Source organism: Rhea americana, unplaced genomic scaffold (assembly GCF_003343005.1).
Source record: "Rhea americana isolate MKP2758 unplaced genomic scaffold, rheAme1 scaffold_151, whole genome shotgun sequence".
NCBI classification, from domain to species: domain Eukaryota; kingdom Metazoa; phylum Chordata; class Aves; order Rheiformes; family Rheidae; genus Rhea; species Rhea americana.
The window spans coordinates 1,400,340-1,415,471 of record NW_028185606.1 but is presented as its reverse complement, the minus strand read 5'-3'; the positions used below and the strand labels follow the sequence as shown (position 1 = coordinate 1,415,471).

Genomic DNA, 15,132 nt, shown 5'->3' with positions numbered 1-15,132 from the left:
TCCTGAATAAATACACTTTATTTTTCTCTTTCTCTTTTTCTTTTTGTTTTGTTTTGTTAAGCTATAAATTCCAAATTTACTAACAGTGTAGGAAACTAAACTTTTCAAACCATTAGAGAGGACAGAGAAACAAAATCGTCTTACTTGAAAGATAGCCTTTACCTAACTGTTAAATGCATAGTAAGAGTTAATTCTGTGAAAGTGTTGTTATTTTTTTGCTTCGTATCTGGCATATCTTTTGTTTTCTATCATGTCAAAATCAGTATTTGTTATAAACTGGAGCAAATAACTTTGTGAATGCAAAGATTAAAAGAAAACAATAAAAAAGAAAACTTACACTTTGGATATGTGGGCCAGATAAATCGCCCACACGTTTAGAGCCCTAAGTATGAGCTTGTAGTCTTTTTTTTTTTTTTTTTTTTTTTCCTTCGGTGCTAGCTTATTAACTTGGTATGAACGAAGGAAGAGAAGGGCTCTAAAGTGAACTGAGAAACAGCATTTTAGCAGGTTACTGCTGTCTCCTCTGTATTAACGGCTAATCATCTATACCTGTGCTAAGGAAATTTTTTTTGTTTTTTCTTTTAGCCCTGTGCCAAAGGATAGAGAGAAATTTTATTTCAAGCTTAAACAGGGAATTGAGAAGAAAGTAGTGATTACAGTCCAGCAACTCTCAAATAAAGAACTGGCCATTGAGAGGTAAGATTGATATAAAAATAATGTAGGTTAAGTTTTGGAGAGAATAGTATTCGATGTACTCTTTTCCAGCTTTGCAAGTTATGTGACAGAAAGGAACGCGGAGAGCAAGCCTGAAAAACAAGTTGCTGGGAAAAAAGTGATTACTTGAATCAGGAAGTATTTGCAGCTTGGCTCTCAAAATCAACAAAAAGAAAATGTTTGCTCCTTCTGACCCAAAACTCTGTTTGTAAAAGTTATGTTGGATTCTAGATCAGTGTGGGAGATTAATGTGTCCTAGACAGAGTTGGGAGAACTTGTTCATCTTCAAGTTTGGACCCTATGTTTTTTTTCTTTCTTTGAGGCTTATTTACAAATAACGTATTTAGAACTTTGGTGTGGAAGACATTTCTGACCTCATTTCCGAGTACTGAAATTTCAGACAGAATTGCGGTTGTGCATTACGAGGTAGTCAGATCACTCCCACTTTTTTCTTTATTAGAAGCTGTATGGTTCTGGCCTTGGAATAGCCATCGCTGAATCATGCCTTAGTGCTGTTTTTCAGATGGTCAGAATGAAGTAGCTGGTAAAATCAACAAACAGTTCTGACTATCACAGAAGTGTTCAGTTGTGGTTTTGTTTGTTTTTTTTTTCTTTCCTGAAAATGAAATGAGGGGGAATTCTGCTGAACGGAATATTATGTGAACTAGAAACAGGCCATGCACCTGAAGAATAGCAGTTAATCTGTTCATTAATACTAGACCCTTTGTTACCATAGTAGTAGTAGATACTGTATTGGTTTAAATTAGAAAATTTTCTCTCAATAGCTGAATTTTAAAAATAGGAAATACCACCAGATGGCAATCTTATCAAAAGAATAACAATATGTGACTTCAATTTTAGTGAACAGAGAATTCAGGAAAACAAGAGAATCAAACAATCCAAACTAAGATTTCTCTCTTCACTTGCTTTCAAGCCCTTCTTTCAAAATGAAGCTAAAATTTCAGATGAGAAATACAGCAAAATTTATTTTATCAAAGTGATTTTGGTTTGTAAAATTGCATTTTTTTGTTATTCATTGACTTACAAAACAGTCCTATATTCAATCTATTTTTGGTTTAAAAAAATGACTTTAGCTTGAAAATTGAGTCCCCAAATGATAAGTTCTGTGTGTGTTAAGCATTTGTAATTGAATTGGTAATGTTAAATTACATAACAAAACCCAATGTTGGATGTTATACAGCATTTTCCCTGGGGGGGACCTGGGCAAGTATGATGGACTATTTTTGTCTGTAAGTAAAACAGCCTTCATTAGAAATTGGCTTTTATTTTAATGATGTTTAGGATGATTCAATTTGGGTGTTATTTTTATCACTGCAAGCTGTGTTGATTAAAGTTACTTAATTGATATGACATGCATGGGCTTGTAAGTCATTTTGTGTACTTACATGGCATAATATTATAATTTAAAAATGGAATACAAGATCAATTTAGGTTACATCGGGTAGCCGTTTTCTAAGCTATTTAATGCATTGTCAGAAGGAATTGTGAGTGAAATTCTAATGAAAATGAGTTACTAGAGAAACCTCAAAGGGATTTGATATTTAGTCTAAAGAGCTGCAGAATCTTTATTGATCATCTGAGACAGGTAAACCTGGTATCACTTGAAAAACTTGTGAACACCTCCACTCTGCTGCTGTGTTCAGGTAAGGACTATGGCTGCAATGGGCTGCTGGAGTAGGTTACCCCCAGCTGAGTTATTGTGGCCCTTCCTGCCTTGTGGTCTTCCTGGCCTGCAGCTTGTCTATTTTTTATCTAGGTTAAAGCAGGTAAAGAAACAGGTTTTTTTCCTTGTCTCTTGGGTTTGAGTCATGTTTAGGTTGGTTTCACTTCAGCCCTGCACTGTGAATTATCAAGTCTCTGCTGTTTGCAGAGTTTAAGAAGAAAATTCTGGCAGGCTAGAGTAACGAACGCTGGGTAAATTTTTTGCCTTCTCCTARCACTGATAAAAATAAAATCTGTGAGCATCTCAGGCTATAAAATACCCATTCACAGCTTAGCAGTGCTTCTTGTGATGGTATCTCAAGTTGTTGAATGACTAACGCCTGGTTCTTGGAATGAAAACCATGACGGTGTGCTCCCACGCTTGAAGCTGTCTAATGGCCAGCTTTGCAGCAGCAAATACTGGGTGGGCAGACTTTGAAATACGGGGAGAGGGAGCTGACATCTTTGCTTATGCACAGACCAAATCTACTCCCTTCTAACTCAGTGCACTTTTGAATTGGGCTAAGGATTTGGTATTCTTCTCTGTTCCCTTAATGAGAATTCAAAGTAAAACTGCGTATTCGTATGCTATAATAAAAACTATGCCTAACCCTGTTTTTTCATGAATGTCTATATTTGGGATTGATAAAGGTACAGCCTGCTGTTCGATTTGTAGTGTCTGTGCATATGTGAACCTGTATGTTTGTCTTAAGTATAATGAGGAGGAAAAAGAAAATCATAAGCCCAAATGTAATAGGGACAAACTCACTACGTGGCATAATAATTGCTTATGTTAAGACTCTGTTCTACAATTAGTACAGCATCATTCAAATAGCAATTGATTTTGCATCTATGTCCATGATACATTGTGCATGCCTGCCTGAAAGATGTGAAACTACTCTTTCTTCATTTCTGTCCTGTGAATGTTCAAATGATGTCTTACAGTCTCTGTTTGCTGAGAAATAGAAGTTTTCATTTAGATATCTGAGTTGCCCAGATGACAGAACTGGTTTTGTTCAAGCCTAGGGAAGGTGGGAATGGGGTCCCTTATTGTTGCCTAATTGCTGCTAATGGGAGGGTGTAAAGAAGATGGAGCCAGACTCTTCTTGGAGATGCAGAATGATAGAATTGGAGTCAGTTTTATCCCTGTGAGGGGAGTTGAGCACTGGAACAAGTTGCCCGGAAAGGTTGTGGCATCTGCTCTTGGAGATGCACAGGACTTGATGGGGTCCTGGAAAAATATGACTGACATTGATCCTCCTTTGAGTGGAGGGTTGGGCCAGATCACCTATAGAAATCCCTCCCAGTTTATATTGTTCTGTGAGTCAGTGATAAATGGTGCTGCCTCTGGCTACTAGAGACTTGAGCTGTGTGGAAGGAAGATTCTCTCAACAGCAACCCCTCTGGAATATGGCCCAGAGCTTTTCATAACATTTTTGTGATAAAATTCTTTCAAATTCTAAAGACATTAGATCTGAAATGAGAAAAGAAGTCTGTGAGTAAAGACTTACAGCTTATGTTATAAATACATATTTCTGTTGAGTGTTTCTTTTTCATAAAGGAGCATGCTCACAGGAGAGAAAGATGAAGATGGTTTTAGAAATTTTGGCATTGGATTTGTGCCTTCGGTTATTCATAGTCTGAAAGTTTTGCTTGAGAATGTTTTGGACTTTTTTTTTTTTTTTCTTTCACTCTTAAAAATATCAGGAAAAATTTCTTGTTAAATAACTGGAATTTGAGAGCCTAGCTTGGTTGCCATCTCTGGCAAACTAATCTCATAGTATTGTTAAGTGGGCATAAAACTTCCTTTGTGTCTTCTGTTGAGGTTGCAAGCTCTCATGTAGAAGCTGTTGTATTCTGTTTTATATATGAGCATTTTAAAAGATGGGGAATGGTAGAGTTTCCTATTGGAATGTCTAGTTTGTAATTTGAATATATTTGTGCTATTTTGTATCCCTTAATAGAATGAGAGCAATAAAGCATTATAGAGGGCTATAATTTCCATTACATGATGAGTAAGTATAAACAAACACATAGACCGAGATAACTACTGATTGTCAAAATGTTGTTAAAACCTAAGCAGAAAGCATAACCTGTGTCTAAAGAGAAGAAAAGTGATCTGTGGTCTTGTGGAAAGAGTGCAAGGAAGCTGTGTAGCCTGCTTATTGTGGTTAACACATCGCTTCTTGGTGTACACTKAAAGTAAGGGAGGTGGGATAAAATCTGTCTGGGCAAAATTAAATCTGACAGTTTATCCTGGATTAGCACTCTGCATCATGGGGCAGTGGCATTTTTGATCTGTTCCTTGACATGCTAAACCTAGGTTTACCATCTCACAGATCCACAGTGCAGCATCCTCTATTGTGAAGATCCTTGCATCTGTGAAATACAGAAATGTATACAATATTTCCTTTCAATCTTAATTTTTAGTCTTTTGACTCTTTTTCTTTAATTTTTTAACAGATGGTATTTTTAAGGACTATTGACATTATGGGGRATACAATATATGAAAATTGTAACTTTTCATATAATTATATAAAAACAGTTTTTAAAAATAGACTAATGAGGGTGAAATTCTTCTTGCCAATGTCTCGTGTGTAAGAGTTGGTATTTTTAAACTAAATATTTAAGTCATCTTCAAGAATATTTGATGGTTCACAGCTGAGATGCCAATTTCTGAAATCTTTATTCTGGAAAACAATTTCATTGTCATTTCTATGATATATATTGTGGGGTTTCCTGAATGTATATGATAAAGCATTAACAAAATCTTAGGGAAGATTTTTCTCTAAAAGCAGTAGGAAGCTGTGCTATTATGATAAAGAAAATATTTTTGTATTTTGAAAAGCTGATATCTTTTAATTTTTTTAAAAAAACTTCACAGATGCTTTGGCATGCTACTAAGCCCTGGACGAAATGTGAAGAACAGTGACATGTATTTACTGGACATGGTAATGTTGAATTCTAATAATCCATTAGATAGATGTGACTGAAAACTCTCATATTCTAAAACTAGAAATGGATTTGTTAGATATAATGGGCAAAATGTTCCTAATGTCAAAAGCTGTGATATCTAGTTTGTGTTGAATGAGTGAGGACAGTGATTAGGTCAGCTAATGGTTAGTTGTTGCAAGTAAATGTTAGCTATATTGTGTTAAAGGTATTGCCTAAGATTTTTAAAATATATTATTGTTTTTATATTTGGACATCAGAGTAGATGCCTTATTTTTCTAAGATGCTGAAAATTTCGCAATACTTTGAATTGAAGCTGTTGCTAGAACTTGAAGTATTTATTGCCTTTTTTATCTTAATTTCTTGCAATGAGATGCATGTAAAAGAACTACAAGATACTTTGATACTTTCTGTAATAATATCATTTTACTTTCATACTATGGATAAGAATAAAACCATTTTCAGGTTGAGAAGTGCTTGACTTAAGCCAGCTGTAGCTGTACAGTTAGCTAAATTTGGCCTAGTCTATTTTTTTATTCATATTAATGTTTCTAGCTATCATTTTTAGTTCTTTTGTCACATATAGAATATGCAAATACAGGTATATTTGTATGTAATCAGTAGCTTCTTTTGATCCATTTCTATTTGTTGACATGACTTCTGATTTTCCAGTTTTGTTATTTGATTAGAAAATTAGAGTAAATTATAATGCATTATGGAGCACAGTGAATTGGCTTCTGCGGTAGGAATAAATACTCTTTTATTGTACATGCTGCATATTCAAATCCATGTCTAAGTGTGTACATTTAGCTAGTGGATGTTTTAGCTGATCAATTCATTTCTTGGATATAACATACACATTTAAATGTGCATTTTCCTTTCATATCTTCCTCTCCATTTCAATTTGGAATGCTCAGTTACTAATATTTAAATATATTATGAACTGGATTGTAGAGTAGGACTGTCAGTCTCTTATCTATGAGGAGACTACCATACAGACCTGCTGCATCCATGGGAATTCTCCTAGAGAAGTCGGGGAAATGTATACTTGGCTCATAGTAGTAATAGTCCCTGCATGTAAGTTCCATACTCTGATTGTTCCTAGCAGGTCTATAAGAAAGATTTCTGCAAATAAGAGATGTATAGCATAATGTTATTTTAATTAAATCTACACACACTGGTGTAATTAACTTTATCATATGTGGCTCTTTTGACTTTGTTTGCATATTGCCCTGTAATCTGACTCTTAAATCACAGGTTCCTACTGACTTAGGAACTTTTATTCCAGTCCATAAAATCTAGCAGATAGGGAAAAATCTAGCAGATGTATAATTTCAGAGTAAAGAAAAAAACAGCAGCATGATCTGTGGGCTGTTAAGGTTTTATTCTGGACCCTTTCTATTAATACTTCATGGCTAGTTTAATTTTATCAAGGAAGTCTCTTACAACTGATCTCTGCTAACAGCCCCCTCAGATGCTCATAAAGTAAAAAGTAGAATGGCTGACATTTCCCCCCTGCCCCCCCCCCCCGAAGACCTCTATTATAATAAGCATTGAAAGAAAGCATGTTAATGCTATCTTGTCTTCAGCTCCTTACCTACTATAGGCCTTTTTATGTATTTATTTATTTATTACCTTCCCCTATATCCTTTTGCAATGTGTTAGGATCATATTCTCTGTTCAGGTTGTGCTCTTTTATAGAGTGAACACAATCTTTGAATTTTTTAGTCTCCGAACAATCGATGTTTTAGATCTCTGAGCATGACTAATAAAACTAATAAAGTCCAAAATGTTTTTATTTTTAGGAATCCATGGGAAAGAGTTCTGATGGGAAGGCTTATGTAATTACTGGAATGTGGAATCCTAACGTGCCAACGTTTGTAGTACTTAATGAGGAAACTCCTAAAGGTAACCTCATGTAATTTGTAAATTTATTTTACCTGGCATAGGTTTGATATATGCATGTTCTCCTGGGGATCATAGTGTGTATGTCTGAGTACCTGTACCACAATGTCCCAAGAGTTCGTGATCGGGATCAGAACTTTCCTGCATAAACATACGCAAAGTAAAAACGTGAATAACTGTTCATTGAGTGATGTGTTGTTGATTTGGTGCCAGTAGATCAGTGTTTGGGGTTTACGTATGTGCTCCTCAGTTATCAAAATTTTTGGTCCTAAGCATGCAGAAAGTGTTTTCCACTCAGAAAGTGTTTTTATACTCAGCAAAGCAGTATAAATCGTGAGCATTGCTGTTCTTTCTTTCAGCTTTCATGTGAATTGTTTACAAATAGCACTTCATCCCCTTCAATTTGAGGTGGGTGGAAGTGGTGTATTGAAGTACTTGAGTATGTAGCAGTAGTGATGTAAGGTTAGGATGCAAAGCTGGAGTTAGTTTCCTATCCCAAGGCAGAGGCTACTTAAAAGCTTATCCAAGTACATGTTACTGTCACCCTTTTTGCTGTTGGATTTTCAAATCTTTTCATTCCTTGTAGCATGTAGGCAAAACTCTCCTGTGCTGCTTGACCTAGTTTATGTTTAAAGATATGGCTCTGTGTTTATGTGTGTGTATATATATGTACACACATGCATATATATATATATACACACACACACACACATATATATATATATTTTAAATGCCCATTTGCCTCTTTGGTCTGATCAGACAAGAAAGCTTGGGGATTCCTAATGTGTGATTCTGAATGTTTATTTTAGAAAGCTGTGCTTTCTGCAAGAAAGATATCAATTGTAATGATAGTTACTACCTTTCTCACTGATAAATGCTTCTGGAAGCAGTGATCTTTTTCTTGCACTGCAAACTTGCCAAATGCTCTTGAATTATTTGAGTGAGATCTTCTGGTCAGCTAATCCTGCATTCTGCACTACTTGAAAAACTTTGAGTTATGGCTCAGTGTCAGAAAGGTGAAGATACTATAGATCAGGATTACTGATCCATGCTTTACTTTAAAAATAGCACTGTGTACTGCTCTGATGAGGACTGTCTGACCCAGAGTGTGGGGCTGGGAGTGTTGAAGACTTTTGAGTCTTTGTAACTGACAGGGTATGAATTCGAACATCAAAAATGATGCAAAGTGTTTCTTAGCMTTTTGAGAGGTTTTAGGACAGGCAATGATGTGGGAGATCTTTGGTACAGGTTTGTTATACATATCCATTTCCTCAAATGTAAAGTTTATGCCTTTAAATGTAACCTTATCCTGTGCAATTTCCTTTTGTGTGATAAGAATCATGTCTTTTAATGCTGTTTTATGCATGTGACATTTTGCTTTTGCTCTTATAGATTCTCTTTGTTTTAGAAAGTTATTAGAGTTACTTGGTGTATTGGTTAATTCATACTCTTATCTATGCAGGCACATAGAATATAGAACTCAGACAAGTAAAATGAGTGCAAGAGAATCAATGATTTAATAGGTTTCAGTTTCAACAGAAGTTTACTTCTATCATTTCTGTTTATCATTCTGAGAAACTTGTTGACTACTTTTTCTGTACATGACTTTTGTGTTTTAGATAAACGTGTATTCATGACTGTTGCAGTGGATATGGTTGTTACTGAAGTGGTAGAGCCAGTCCGGTTTTTGCTGGAGACTCTTGTGCGTGTGTATCCTGCTAACGAACGTTTCTGGTATTTCAGCAGAAAAACTTTCACAGAAACTTTTTACATGAAGCTAAAACAGGTATTGTGGGTTGTTTTGTTTGTTTGTTTGTTTGTTTATTTTTTAAATAGTTGCTGAGAGTGCTAGGGTTGTCTATCTGAATTTGACTCCAGAAAAATTAACAAGAACCCTGAGCACCATTTTTTTACCAATCATTTCTGCAATGTTTCAATACATAGCAAATAGAAAACGTTCACTGCCTCTATAAACTGTGAATTGGAATGACTTGCAATCATTTGTCTGTACGAACCAATTGAAGACTTTATAATTTCATGCAGTCTAACTTGTGTGCAGATATYTAAAACAAGTCCATTTGACTAGTAAAATCAGGGAATGGCTTTTTCTGTTGTTCACTGTAAAACCAGCTTATATCTAACAAAAGGGAGTACTGGCTACTGAGGTTCAAAGGCATAGAAATTTGAGACTAGGTGGATGGAAGCATCTAATTGGTTAAAGACAAAAAAGCCTTTTACAATTGTTCAAGAGTCAGACTATCACTATTGTTGTTTCAAAGTGTCTGAGAAGGTAGATTTTTTTTTAATGTTTCCAGAAAGAGAAATTTGGAAGATACTTTATCTGAAAAGGTAAATCCTGATGCATGGATAAATTATAAATKTGCCGTGTGGTGGTTGCTGGTAGTAAATTCTTGCCTTGCTTTATTTAACCTGTTTTCCTTCACTGCCCCAGGTCTTTGTGAAAGGTGATAGTAAAAGAATTACTGCTGGCAATTATTTACTACATTAACACTGTGTGTGTAATTTCATGTCAGTAATCATAACCTCATGAAATATTTTAATACTAGTAAAGTATTTCTAGCAACCAGTATTTTTAGCAGCTAATTTCTCMCAAAATATCCCAGTTTATCAGTCCCTTAGAGTTTAACTTAAAAGCTGAGTTATACAAATAACACTTGATTCTGCACAGGGGAGGTGCAGTTAAGACGAAAGTTAATTCATAGTGGTGTATTTTCTCTCTATTAGCTTTCCCAGTCCTGTGTTTTTATGATTAACATACATTTGTTATGTGTGCCAGCCCTGGAGATTAATATATCAATCTCATTTGGTAATGTTTATTGAATAGTTTTCTGCTGAATTGAATGCTAAAGACACTTTTGGTTTTGGTACTGAGTGAGGTATGTAAAGTATGTGCATTTTCGCATTACCATTCTGGAATGATGTACAGTTGCACCCTCATGCAGTAAGTGTTGACCTACTTTCTGCAAACACTTATCTTGTATTAGTTCAAAAAATGAACAGTTGAGGCTGACTTTGGAATAGAGTGAGCTATCCTCTTTGTCTAATGAAGCCAAAGAAGAGTGATTTAATTTTATTGAGCCTAAAGTAAATACTTTTAATTGTCATCTCCCTGTGGGGTACATTAATGGGTCTGAAAAAAACCAATGTTCGTGATACATGGCAAAAGTGCAGTTATGTTTAACATTTAAGTGAGTAAATAAATCTCATCCAATGTTGTTTCTGTAGTTCTTCTAGAGATTAATGTAGTAACTTAGAATTTGAGAAAAACTGAGAAAAACAGTTGTTATCATATGCAGATGTAGAAAATAGCTACATTTGTAAATTTAAAGAAAGTACATTTGAACAGATTATATTCTCCATTGCTTGATACTTAAATAAGTCAAGCTTTTCTTTAAATTACTTAAAACTATACTATTTTTAATTTTGAATAACATGGATGCTTTCTTTTTTCTTTTTCATCCTTTATAATGTAACAACTGACATGCACGCAGCTCCCCTCCCCAAAGAGATGCATGCAAGCACTTCTTCCTGCTGTAAAATTACAAGGAACTGTTCTGCAGATTTTTAGGAATGGAACACTTAATCGTTGTAATTTTTCTGTGAGATTAGGCCCTGATTATGGATAGGAGGATGTCTTTGTAGGTCTCTCTGAAGATGTGTAAAAGGTCTTTATTCAGCCAATTATCAGATGGACAATCATTACTGCAGTAATGTTCCTGCAGATACCTTTGAAAGGCTATGTCTCAGGGCACTCTTAATCCTTGGGCAATAACTTTGCAAATGACATTTGGATCAGCTACTTATGAACTTGTGGGGAAAGCAGTTGAGTTAATTGGCTTTCAGGGACCTGAAAGTAGATTGATACAAAAAGTCTAAGCTTTAAAGATAGGTGACTTCTCTACACAGGACAAAGGATCTTGTGTTGTAGTTTGCCTGACGAYGCGAAATTGTGGTGATAATGGTCACAGTCATTGCACAAATATAGTGTACTGGACTGTGGGTCAGAAATTAATATATGTGTTCGGCACAGTTCAGAGTTCTAACGTGCAGAGTCCTTGGCAGGATGTTTTGATCTGGGTTATCTGAGCAAGATACCAGTTCCAGTAGAGAAGCATCTGTTACTGATGCTGAAAAAGGAAGGAGGCAATAAATTGTTTTTTGGCATATCGTCAGAACTCTGCCTGTCAATAGAGGGACCTAATATATATATATATACATATTTTGTTTTAGTCCGAAGGGAAAAGCCACACAAGCGCTGGAGATGCGATTTATGAAGTTGTCAGTTTACAAAGAGAGTCTGCCAGAGAGGAAGAACTGGCCAGCCCAACAAGTGGAGGAGGACCAATATCATCGCAGGAGGATGAGGCAGAAGAGGGTAAGAATAAACAAACAAATAAATAAATTTAGTTGATGATGAGGACTGTTGCTGTTCATGGCTGCACAGTATTTGCCTGCTTCTTCCAAAGCAAACAGTTCCTCAAGCTCTTTCTCATTGTTTTTTGAAGATTTTTGGCTTCCTGTAATCTTTTTTTTAACTTTGAGGGTTAACCTGTAGCTTTCAGAGCATGCTTTGTACATGCCAAATTTGATCTGGATGTCTGACCTACCAAAATGTGACAGTTTTATGAAGTTATCCTTCAGATTTTCTGCTCTGTTCTGTCAGTGCTAAAACAAACAAACAAACAAACAAAACAAAACAAAACAAAAAAMCCAAAAAAACCTCCTTGCTGATTACAGCAGAAAAGCTCCTTGATTCCTACTTACGGGTAAGTAGTTGGATATTAGTTTGTGCAGTATAAATTCAGACCCTCTGATTACAGTCAAAGTAGATGTGTATGATTACTCTCTTCCAGTTACAAATAAAAATAACTGAATCCCAGGTGATACTGGGCTCTACAGAACACACAGCCAAGTCATTGTTGCTGAACTGGAAACCTTCCACAACTTCTTAGGATGGAGTAGGAAGGGGGGTGACTGTCACTGTCGTCCTTCCCTTGCATCCAGTGTCACTTACGAATAGTAAAAATGTCATTTTCTCTAAAGGGAGCTTTTATCTTGAATTGATATTTGGGAGTACTTTACTGTTTATAGTAATAATTATTTCAGATCTGACCTTTTGGTTTTGTGGTTAAGTTTTCAGACATTTGTGGATATTTTTTTCCATGCTGGATATTTGAGTTGCATAGTAAGAAGATGGTTTGTAGCTTATTTGATTAAATAAGGTTAAGTAATCACTTACATACGATTTCATCTTGCTTCTTGCTCAGAACAGTAAAGCACTGCTCCAGAATTAATGAATGTAGCACAATTAGTAATATGTGGATATTGTCCTCTTGGTACTGTTGTAGAATAGCCTTATTTTATTATAGGGTAAAAGTATTCCATTGAGGTATGAACTGAACTTTAACTCTTCGCTTTCTAATGCAGTTTCCATATTTTAAATGTAGACTGCTTTCTAAGAGAAGACATTAAAAATATCATGATGTTACCCTGTTCTCATGGAAACTACATTAAGAGTTATCGGCTTAGAAGTTATCTATCCTAGTGGATCTGGAGGTTAAATGAGTCACTACCAGTTGTTCTAAATAAATCTCTTTCTTTCTCTCTTCTTTTTTCTTCTTTTTCAGGGTACTAATTATGATCGTGGAGGGGAAAAAAAAAAAGTTTTGTCTTAGCCTTGGAAGAAGGCTTTCTTTTTTCTTTAGTGTTAGGGATGTAGTTACTTGGCCATACAGTTTTTTCTGCTTTCTACCATACTTGGGGCAGATTGCATTATAAGGATTTTTCTGTTTCTTAGACTAGAGGTTAGTGTTCCCATTTACAGATATTGAGGATCATCTGTTCCCTTTATTTTTTTTCCTGTGTTCTCAGATATATTCTACATTCCTATACAATATTACCTAACTTACCTCAAAAGCACAATATAATGGAATTTAATTTGTGTAATACTGTAAGAATGCATGTCTCATTTTCACCTTTGCCTGATTTTTATGTGCTTTATATATTGTATGCCTGTGTGTCTATATGCACACACCTCAGTGAGCTGTCTTATGTCATGAGTGTGTGAATAAAGATGTTTCCCACAAGAAAGAAAATTGAGATCATATTTTCCCTAAATACATTTGTAGCTTTTTTCTTTTTTTCATTTTAACTTTATTTTTTCACCCGGACAGCTATATAAAAGACAAAGATCTTTGTAAGGATTGTGCAGAATTACTTACAGATCTTTCAGATCAACCTCAAATCTTTTTTTAAATTATTAATGTTGTAGTAGATATTTCTGGCTACTCAGTCATCTAAGGTTCCCTGCCTTGAAGATAGTATTTTTAAAAATATAATTAGTATTAATGATTTTTTTGTCAAACTTAAAATTTAAAGTATGCTCCTTGGTAAGCAGCTTTCTCTTACATTCAAGCTATAATTTAAAAAGAGATTCAAATATATAATGAGGAAGTTCTTACACTTCCTGGATAGATTTCAAATAAAATGAATTTATGTATCAATTTCTAGCAGTAAGGAGAAAAGTGCGCTTAATTTTGAGTAAAAGCTTGCAACAGGTGTGGAGCGCTATTGGTTGAATTAGAGATTATTTCCTTATTGCATTATTCGAACAATAAAAAAYTGCACAAAGCATTTTGACTGTAGTGTGATGCTATGGAAGGATGAAGCATCTGGTTGTACATATGTGTAAGGATTGGAGAAAATTACTTTACAGCAGCAGCATTCACAAGGAGTTTACAGACCTATATAACAGCGACAAATGAGAAGGTGAAGAACAGCTTGACTTTTTAGCAGCAGAGCTTGCTTAGAGCATATGTGAACTGTGACCTTTCTTTGGCTGTTTATATATTTTAACATTTTTTTTTTTGTAATCTAACATTTCAAGAGRCTACTTTGTAAGTCTATTTGGTTTTCTTTTCAAATCAGAATACAGTTAGGATGTTAAGGATCATTGTAAATAGGAGCAATTCTGTTTAAAAACACAAAATATTGCCTCTGTTTCCACAGTCTGCAAGCTGATTGTAAATCTTTTTTTCTGAAGTTTTGTAGGGTCCCRAATGTCTGCCTACTAGCTCTTGTTCCAAGTCATTACCTACAGATTAAACATGGTTTGTTTAGCAGATGTTCCAAAACTAGGTAATTCATAATAGGAGAAAATGCTTAGAAAGAAAACCAAACAGTTTATTAACACATTGCAATGGAAGACAATTTTTAATTGCACTTACTAAATAAATATTTATATTTTTCAAAAATATTTGTTCCAGTATCTATTTTTTTAAAATTAATTTGTAAGCAAAAGAGAACATGTCTACCAAGTCTCCAGAAAAAGTTTCTGAAAGTGAGTTGCAGAATGCAACTAGAACACTGTCAGATGTCTTCCAGGAATGCAGTACTGTCCAGGTTTGTGCCTTTATTTTGCCAAAACAATAGATTTCTTGATGATAATTAGATACTACCTCTCTGACATTGGGGAAGTGAACAGGAATCTGGTGGGCAGCACAACCGATACTGATCCATAAGCAGTAGACTTAAACCAGAAGAACCCCATTGAAATGTGTTTGATGCTTAGTTGCTGGCTTTTAATAAGCAGAAATCCTATATAAATATTAAACTGTAGAAGGAAGAAGGGTCAGTGGAAGGTATAAAGTGTAACAAACATTAAGAGTGTAAAGATTTCTGTCTGTGTTTTCTCTAGCTGTTTTAACTCTTCAGGAACAAATATTAGAAAAATTAATACATGAGATACAGAAATTCAGTGTGGAAATGGTGAAATTTTACAATGAAAAATGAAATTGAAAGGGTAGAGGACCCTGAAGG

General features: G+C 35.0%; 1 protein-coding gene and 1 long non-coding RNA gene across 9 annotated transcripts in view; one reads left to right on the top strand and one right to left on the bottom strand.

The window, feature by feature from the left end:
• RABGAP1L (RAB GTPase activating protein 1 like) overlaps nt 1–15,132 on the top strand; it is a 232,400-nt gene that overhangs the window by 29,519 nt on the left and 187,749 nt on the right. For both annotated transcript variants that reach the window (XM_085299645.1, XM_085299647.1), the window contains exons 7-11: nt 586–696; nt 5,321–5,387; nt 7,194–7,296; nt 8,913–9,079; nt 11,545–11,689. In XM_085299645.1, the coding sequence (XP_085155771.1) occupies nt 586–696; nt 5,321–5,387; nt 7,194–7,296; nt 8,913–9,079; nt 11,545–11,689 (593 nt within the window). The remainder of the gene's footprint in view (nt 1–585; nt 697–5,320; nt 5,388–7,193; nt 7,297–8,912; nt 9,080–11,544; nt 11,690–15,132) is intronic.
• The window catches only part of LOC146598839 (uncharacterized), a 186,506-nt gene that overhangs the window by 149,192 nt on the left and 22,182 nt on the right, over nt 1–15,132 (bottom strand). The window lies entirely within an intron of this gene.